The following is a 9,534-nucleotide window of genomic DNA, read 5'->3' as shown; positions in this document are numbered from 1 at the left end:
CTGTGGATGAGAAAAATATTAATGTTTTCTATCAAATGGAATATTTAATAATAGCATCCCAAATTTCTATTTTTCATCAAGAATGAAATAAAATAGACATCTACAAAGCAATTCTTCTTTGACTGATGTCTTTGAAGTTCTCAGTGTTCCAAATCTATTACTACATAACTTACTAAGTATATAAATTACACATTTTACTGTTTATCAACAATCATCTTAACACATTCTTTTTTCAAGATCAGTATCAAAATATCATCAATATTTCCAAGCTACTCATCCATTTCTTCGCATTTCTGTCAATAAAGTGACCAAAAAATGTCCTGTAAAGTGGACAGAGATCAAGAATTTCAGTAATTCAGTTAATTTCTTTGTGTTAACAATTTGTGTGTGCCTCAGCAGAGACACCCAAAGCAAAAAGATGGCAATGTTGCAGAGAAAGCATGAGCTGGGCTATGGTTATTCAAACTAATGGCCAATGGTAGTAAAAATACTGTTCATATCCAGAACAACAACAACACAAACCCCCATGAACTGCAAACTCAGAGCTACCAGCAGCACCTGCCCCTCTGGAGTTAAACTGAAGTAAATAAACAGGAGTGTTCCATGGAAAGCAGCACCATCAATTTTTGCTGTTTGCTAACAGCTCATAACAATCAACTATTTTTCATGATAAAATACAACGTCTTCTAAATATTTTGTTTCTAAGATTTCAAACCCCACTAACCAGAAGCTGTATTTTCTTGGCACAGCTCAAGCAGACTGATGCTAATTGCATGCTAATGACATTCCTGAATACATGCTAGTTGCATTCCTTACAGAGTTCCTTTCCATTTGTTTAAAGCACTTCATCCTAAATTGATCATGAAGTGAAGTAATCAAAGCACCTGTGAGACAAACAACAAAGCCTCTACTCATTAACCACATCTTCTAACACTTTATCTTGTTTAGGAAGTAAAACCACCTGAAGTATTAAAAAGGGAAGGAATTTCTCTCAAAGTAAAGTATCCAACTTCCAGTGAAATTCCAGGTGGTGGACTGTCAGCACACAAGCTACACTGACATGAGGAGGCAGCTCAAGTACCAAACTGCAGCCCAGGGCGTTTTCAAAATAAAATAAATTGTGCTAACTGTAGCCCAAAAAAGCTTTTAAAGTAAATGGAACCTGCCCAGTGCACTGTGGATACCTAATTTCAATGATTAAGAAAGCCACAGTTGGCATTCTGTAATTGCTGCTCCAGTGGGGGAAAGTAATTACAAAGCTGAATCCTCAAGTCTTTGTTTGGGCAAAATTTCAACACAAGTTTTCTTAAGTAATGACTCCAAGCTTTGCTTCAGAACATCTAAACACTTCTTGTTTTCCCCTGCAGGCAGGACTCAAGATAAGGAAATTAAATATTTTAACTTTTTTTTCATCTCCATGATTAAATGATATATTTACTGGCTTTTTATTATGTTACCTTTGCTTCTGTGAACTGAACCCATTAAGTTTCCATTGGCCTTAAAAAACCCAGGAACTGAAATAGAAATGTTGACACAGCTTTGCTGTATAAACTCTCTGATAGCTACTGCAAAACAAGAACAGTTATAAAATCTGCTGCAGGACCCTGTGAGTGAAGAAGATGGTTCAGATACTCCTTTAGTTCCACTTGTGGACCTGTGGCTGATGAGCAGCATTTAAAAATTACATTAAAATGACAAAGTAACAACAAAGCAATGAGGTGCTGACTGAGAAAAAACCCTTTAACCCAGAAGAGCTGCCAAAGCAGTTGTGTGATGCAACTGAAAGAGTAAATGTTCTTCAAGGAGTAGGACAATGACTTGGTTTACTGAATTTAAATTCAGAAATAGTCAGATTCTATCATTTTGGAAGTAATTTATACATCGTTCTGCGCCATTTTGTTCACCACACTAACCTAGAATGCAACTGGCAAAGCCCTGTGAAAGGGCCATGCTGCTTTCTGTACAGTGGAGAATTTCCCAACAAATCCACCCCAACACCAGTATGGACAGCACATAAAACCTCTCTCAGTCCTGTGATGTGAGAGACAAACTGAAAGGGGTTAAGTGAAGTGCCAAAGATGACACACATCTGAAACACTGAACCCTAAGCCATGATCCTCATGGGTCTCTTCCAGCTCAGCAGACTCTGTGGTTCTAAGCTGCCTCCCAGCTCTGCTGCCAAGCTGCCAGGCTAATCCTTGTTACAATGCCTTCAAAGTGATTAAATCACCAGAAACCTGGAGCTTATCAAGTTGTCCTTTGGAGACAGTTAGTTACACATCTCTCTAATAACTGCAACTCCTTCCCAACTGCTTTTGTTACCCATGATCATACAGAACTAACTGACTCCACAAGTAGTGTAATTTATTTTGCTGAGGTTATTTGCAGACTGAGATATCACTGAAAACAAGGAGCAGCAATCCTGCTGATATGAATGTAATCCAGCAACAGGCAACTTGAGAAGCTACAGTTACATAGAGAACAAAGTATTTCCATATATAAACAAATACATTAATATATAAATATACTGGCTTCAATATATAGATACGTCTAGTATACATATTTATAATCACACATTAAAAATGTGTGTATATATATATATATTGTCCATGGTCTATAAAAAAAGCTGAATTAGGAAATAGCTTTATTTCTGGCACCACACAAAACTGCACAACAATAAGAAACAAACCTTAAAGCTTTTCAAACAAGTGTTTTACAGAAGGTAACTAGAAAAAGAAGTCTACACTGAATAAAACACAGTATTCAGTGCATTTGTACATTCACTGAGAACATGTTGAAGGAGTATTTCACCAATGCCCAATTACAAACACAAAAGGCATAAAACCTTAGAAAACCCAAACTTCTGATCTAGTAAGGGGTTTTCATGCATTTTCTACCAAAGAAGTGTAAACCCTTTATGGATGATTACTTACTTTCAGGTTTGGAATCTGCTACTGCATGCTGCATCTCTTTCAGCTGGAGCTGAGCTCTTTGCAGCCTCTGCTCTGCATGGAACAACTTTTGAGAGAGAATTGGACATACATAAGCTCATTTCTTGGCAACGCATGTTCAAACAACTAAACCAAAAGGCTACCAAAAAATCCCAAACGTAAAAAATGGCAGCTATAAGCATCTGATGATTATCTGTCTCACAAGGGAATGTGCCAAACCAAGTATTCAACACATGGCCTGGGCTCATTTGAGATTCCCTAGTGTTAATTGAGGAGAGTATTCTTGTTCTCCCAAGTGATACTTTCTGTATGGCAGAAATTCATGAAACAATTTTCCACCAAAACTGTGAGTGGCTTGAACATTACAATAACAACAAAATTCTCTGATTCTGTAATTAAAAGGCAGCAAGCATCAGGATTGCAGCAGCTAACAATCCTTATCCTGCAATGCAGCTGAGCTGTCACAGCAATCCACTGTCCATTCTGAGAGGAGACTGGAAAGCTTCTTGCCAAACACCCACAGCTGATTTGCGTTTCTGTGATGCAGAGAGACGTGTACTAAGAACTGGAGTTAGCTGGACATCACACTCATTTCACTCGTGATCTCACTCAGCAAAGACCCAACAGACTGAGAGCCTTCTGATTCCCATTGATTACACATCCAGATACAGACTGCAGTATGAGAAATCTGGGGTATTTTCCCCTTTTAATACAGCATTGAATTTCAGGCTACAGAATTTGGTGAGTTGATTTAACAATATGGCCACAGATTTTATTAGAGTATCTCATTCTCACAACACAGGTCCGGGATAAAACTGACACTTATACTCAGATGTCAACTGCTTCCAGTGCTTCTCAGGACATCATTTTTGTCAAGCTCAGGGTCTAAAATCCCAAGGTTGCTCCTGAACACATATTCCCCCTCCCAGGGAATAGCTGAGATACTTGCTGTGTTGCTCAGCCCCTGAAATCTCAATGCAGATGCACAGAGATAGAAATGAGACCCAGGAAACATTTGCTTACTACCATAAAGAGTTCCTTTGGGTGCTCCAGCAGTAAGTCATGAAATGTTTCCTAGGACAGCTAAATGATGATGTCAGCAGCAGCTGAGGCAGCCAAGTACCCTCACTGTGGTGTTCAAAGCTTGCAGGGTCAAGCCTCTTCCCTTAAAATGTACAGAGATCTTTTAAATGGGATTGAATTTTCAGGGGTTGGGAGCAACTCTGTCCTGCTTTTCCTGATGTATTTTTTAATTCATGATTCCCAAAGAAACATCAACAACTCTTTCTTTTAACAGGTATGTTTTTATGTCAGTACCTGATTTTTTTGTTCGTGTTTCTGTTGAGCCAAAGATTCTTCTCTCTCCTTTTCCAAGCGAAGCTGTCTTGCTATTTCCAGCATCCGCTGATGATTTTGTACTGTCTCCACCTACAGCAAGTGGATAAATAGTGCATGTTGCTGTCAGATCGTTGAGAAATGCATTAAAGGGATCATATGTCTCACAAGCCCACTTAGCACTTCCTTTCCATCCACGTTACTACTCAGAAATGACAGCAAAGGACTGGACTTGAGATTCTTAAAAGCTCTGGACCAACGCCTGGGGAGATTCCCTGTAGGTCAATTAGTTACTTGATTCCTTCCTAGACATACAGCGTGTTTATCTTAATCCTTGTTTGCATTCCAAAACCAGAGTTGCAAGCCAAGGATTATGACACTGAAATGGAAGTGTTACTTATCTTATTACCCTCTTCTTAAGACACTCCACTCTTTTGACCAGTTGATCCTTCTCTTCTTCCATTGCACTGATGTCCTAGAAAGCAGGAAAAAATAGATAAAGAAATATTAATTTATTTACAATGTAATATGGATTACATTGGACTAAATTACATGGACCAAATTCCATCCAAATTAATACGAAAATCAGAATTCTTCACTGAATACATGGAGGTGGTTATAATTTTATTGATCTACGACCAGAACATACAAGATTCCAATCTCCCTTCTCTCTTACTTCCCCCACAGTTCCCACTCTCTTCATGCTAACATTCCTCATCTGCATCCTTGAGTATTAGTGTGAACATTTAAAAGGAAAGCAGGTGGATTTCTCTAACAGAAAAACAAACAAACAGACACCACCAAGGCAAAATCAGTATGGAATCAACATCTGCTGCAGTCTGACATATGTTCTTAATGTCACCATCATTACTCACTTCCTGGCAGCCCATTTTGCATGAAGCTGCATGTGAGTGATGTTTGCTGCCACTTTTTGTATTAAAATTGTGTTAAAAGAAACACTTGTTGTGCTAAAACACAAATCTGATTGTTGTTCTCCTTTAGTCCTATTTTACAACAGCAAGAGGCAAAATGGATTGATAGTTATGAGAGACAGGGAAATAAATTCTCCAAATGTAGATGTTATATCAACATTTGCTTAGCTTGTCTATATGTCTACTGGAAAGCTGTACACACACTTAAATATCTTGCTGAAACAGGACAAATATCTTTATTTAACACCTTAGCCAGACAGGTTCATCATTTTTGTTGACTTAAGCTCTTAATTCATTCAACACTCTGGAGTTATTACCCCGTATCAGGAAAGCAAAAGGCTTTGTATGAGTTTGCATTCAGAGGAAATGGAGTTCTAATATTTGGAAATGATGCTGAACAGAGTCTTGGCAGTCTCAGTCCCCAGTCTGCTGCAGAAAGCTCAGCTCTAAGCACAAGCAAGGACTTTCTCATCTGTTTGCCAACAGAGAACAGTTGCAAAAAGGCAGCTGCAGTGCCTACCAACTCTGGCCTCTATGACCTACACACTGCAATGAGTCCACAAAACCAACAAAAATACAGCTGACATTGAAAAAAAATGAAATAAAAGTTGTGTGATTTTTTACCCTTCTTATTTCTGCAGTAGACAAACCAGATGTTTTGAGCTGCTCATGCTCCTTATGGAGGGTTTTAAATGCTTCCATGAGTTCTTCATACTGTAAAATGACACAGAAATCATGCAAAATGAGCTCTGTTTCTAAGGATTTTCACATTGACGTGTTGCTTTACTACTCAGACAGTAAATGTAGGCATAGAAATATGGTGAGAACAGGAATAAAATGCATTTTTATCATTGCAAAAGTCTGTCAACTTATAAAGCAGAAATACAAAATCACAGTCATTATCTTCCATTGGAAAGAACACTCAGAACTTTCCCGATTTCTTCAGTATTTTCAGCTCTTCCCTTGTCATACACAGTCTGTTTTCCAAACAGAGATAGGATGTTATCTGGGAGGGACCAGGCTATATGAACAAATTATTCTCTCTTCCTATAAATCTGTGTATATCATATATATACATTTATCGGCCCTAAAAAGAAGAGCTTGATCTAACAACACACTTGGTTGAAACAATGAGGCCTGCATTTATAGAGTGGCCAAGAGCACACCTGACTGAACACGTGAGAAATAGCTGTGCCACCTTGCATAACTGTGCCCTCAGTGCATCAGAGACGTGAGAGATGCAGCTCAGCACTCAGAGAGAAGGAGACAGTGTGCTACTTCCACACCAGTACATTGCCCACCAGGAATCTGAAACTGAGAGGCAGTGTGAAAGTCTGTGTGGGTAGAGAAATAACAGGGGACAGAAAGAGTTTAGAAATATGGAGAGGAAATAAATTTAGATTCAACTTGGAGAAATGCAAACTGAGGGACAAGGAGAGAGAATCTCCACAGAAACAGCCATTCAATGAGATGGAAACATCTAAAGAGAGAATATCAAGGCATTTTTTACTTCCTGGAAAGAGCAGTTGATAGGAAAGTTGAACACAAAATGGCAACAGCAAAGACCAGTTCAAACAAAGGCATCACACCCCTGAGCAGTGAACCAACAATTCTATTTCATCAACCCCTGGGGAACCAACACCAGAGTGATCTGTTCACTTGCGGTTGTTTCAGGATCAGGCACACACTGACAAGCTGGAATGAATTAGAAAAATAGCAATAAAATGGCTACTAGGATGATAAAATCATAGAGAAAGAGCTGGATTAAGTGGCAATTAAAGGTGTGCTAAGGAATGCACAAACTGGACAATGAGGAATGAGTTACATTACATCACTTACGCACCATGGAAGTCCTTCAACAAAAACTAACATAGCAGGTGGTCTTTGAGCAACCTCATTCACCACTGCTGGTGTCCAGCAGTTTTCCTTTGCGTGTCTCTATCTCTGTCAAAGGGAAGTTTAGTCTTTTCCTTATTGGGACACAGATTTCAAGAGCAATGGCAGATTCAAACAAGGGCAGAGCACAGTTTGATAGATCATAGCGAAGGGAAAGCCTCTCACTTTTCACTATAGCTACCCCACATGCACCTGAAATAACGGACACTCTCAAATGACCAAAAACCACCCAGGCTCCTACATGGGAAGAAAGATTCCTGGGAGCAACACTCTGAACAAACAGATTAATGCCTGAAGTTGCTCATTTTTTAAATTAGATCCTGCAGTCAATCCAGTGTCTAAATCACTACACAACTAAGAATGTGCTGAGTATCTTGTAAAATGACTTACAAAAGTGCATTTGAGCTTGATTCTACACACCCATAGAACTTGACCATGTTACAAGGTGTTCAAACTCTTGTATTTGAAATTTCTCTTAAAAGGCACAACTGCAAGCCTTATCTAAATAATTTAGGCTAAATGCTTTAATTGATTATTATCTAAATACTTGCATTGTCATGCTAAATCGCAGCAAGGCATTGTATTGCCCCAGCCTCTGTTTTGAATTAATCAGCAGGGTATTAGTTTAATAAGATGGTTCTATTACTGTAATCCCCAAAAGGAACACATCTTACGTAATGGAAATCATGGAGGGGCATATTTATACATATTAAGACTGTGACATACTGAAAAAACATACAATCTGCATTCCTTTCTCTATTTGCTGCTTCTGCTGAGTTATTCCAAGTTAGAAATCCGATATTGTTAGAGGTAACAAAAAATCAAAAGGCTTAGTCAAGCCTCAGTCAGACTGTTCAGCTTTGCACTGCTAATAAATCAAGTTACCTGCTACAAACACTCAAAACCATTGTGGTTTTACAGGACAAAAGACACAAAAAATGGGGTAAAAAGTAAGTAAATATGTACCTCAGATAATGCAGACCTAAACCCATAACTTTGGTTCATTTTAAGCTTTACATTTCAAACCCAGCCAGTCTGACTATCTAAAATCAACATTTAATGCTCACAAAGGAAGTGGGAACATAGTAAGTAGGAATGTCAGCCCGAGGAAAAGAAGTTTTTGACTTATTCACAGAAATATAAGTGGTTGAAGCAGAAGTGGTATAAAACTAATACAAATAGTAGGCATCAAATACTATCACCTATCATGACTACAACATACAATCAACTGACAATTAGGATTGGCTTTTGGTCGTAACATTTTCTGAGCTAGTTTGAAGTGGCAATTCAGCATTCATAGGGAAAAAAACTGTTGAAAATTAAGAAATAAAAATCAGTCTAGATCAACATGGCTCTGAATATTGTTTGGCATCCAATACTTGATGGGCTTAAAGCCTTTTAATTAAATGCTACCTATTAATATACAATTTTGGGCTTATTGGAAGAAAAGTGGGCAGGACATCTATTTTTAATTATGAATCTTTGCTCATCCTTGATTCCAACATGCTCTTGATATAACTCACTTGAACATGTATCTCAGCAGTAACTCCCTGATTCATTTATTCCTTCTCCCATTGGCACTTTAATTAATCTAAAACATTTGCCTTAATAAAAAATGGTACCTGTTTGTTGATGTCAGCCACAGTATCGTCCTGTAGAAACTCTGCTGGCACTTCCAATTTCACTAAGAAATTGGCCAGGTAAGCCCTTTTCCTAAGTTCATTGGTCCTCTGAAGCAGCCAGTGCAAGACATGATGAATTACAGGTTTGCTTCCAGTAACCAACCCTTGGCGAAAAGCACTCCTGCATGGAAACCAGAGACAAGACCAGTAACTCTCAGGCTAGGGAACACTAGCCTGGGACAAAAAAATTGCAGTATTTTGATGTTCCTTATCCACTTGCCTAATGATTTTCTTCGCGTTGTTTAAAGAGAAAATGCTCATGATGAGGCTGAGAGAACTGGGTTTGTTCAGCTGGAGAAGAGAAGGTTGAGGGGAGAACTCATCGCTATATACAACTTCCTCCCGAGGACAAGTGCAGGGGCAGCTATCTTCCCTCTGTGAGCAGGGACAGGACCCAGGAACGGCCTGAGCTTGTGTCAGGGGAGGATCAGGTTGGGTACTAGGGAGCGGGTCTCCCCCCAGAGGTGTTGGGCCCTGAACAGGGTCAGGTTGGATGTCAAGACAAGGTTCTCCCCCCAGAGTTGTTTGGGCCCTGAACAGCTCCCGGGGCAGTGTCACAGCCCCGAGGCTGACAGAGCTCCGGGAGGGTTTGGCCAACGCTCTGAGGCACAGGGTGCAGTGTTGGGGTGTCTGTGCAGGGACAGGGGTTGGACTTGATCCTCGTGGGTCCTTCCGAACTGAGATGTGCTGTGACTCCAGGGCAGGTTTTGTCCACCACCTGGCACAGGTGAGTCGCTG

General features: G+C 39.5%; 1 protein-coding gene across 1 annotated transcript in view; it reads right to left on the bottom strand.

Moving 5' to 3' along the window:
• Positions 1-8,917, bottom strand: part of IFT81 (intraflagellar transport 81) — a gene marked incomplete at its 5' end in the record, with an annotated part of 36,019 nt that extends 27,102 nt beyond the window's left edge. The window contains 5 exons of the mRNA XM_009079350.1: positions 2,934-3,018; positions 4,269-4,379; positions 4,696-4,761; positions 5,843-5,932; positions 8,737-8,917. Coding sequence (XP_009077598.1) covers positions 2,934-3,018; positions 4,269-4,379; positions 4,696-4,761; positions 5,843-5,932; positions 8,737-8,917 — 533 coding nt within the window. The remainder of the gene's footprint in view (positions 1-2,933; positions 3,019-4,268; positions 4,380-4,695; positions 4,762-5,842; positions 5,933-8,736) is intronic.
• Between the last annotated feature and the right edge of the window lie 617 nt (positions 8,918-9,534).

This window comes from Acanthisitta chloris, unplaced genomic scaffold, assembly GCF_000695815.1.
Source record: "Acanthisitta chloris isolate BGI_N310 unplaced genomic scaffold, ASM69581v1 scaffold16947, whole genome shotgun sequence".
NCBI lineage: Eukaryota > Metazoa > Chordata > Aves > Passeriformes > Acanthisittidae > Acanthisitta > Acanthisitta chloris.
This window is presented reverse-complemented; position numbering and strand designations above follow the sequence as displayed.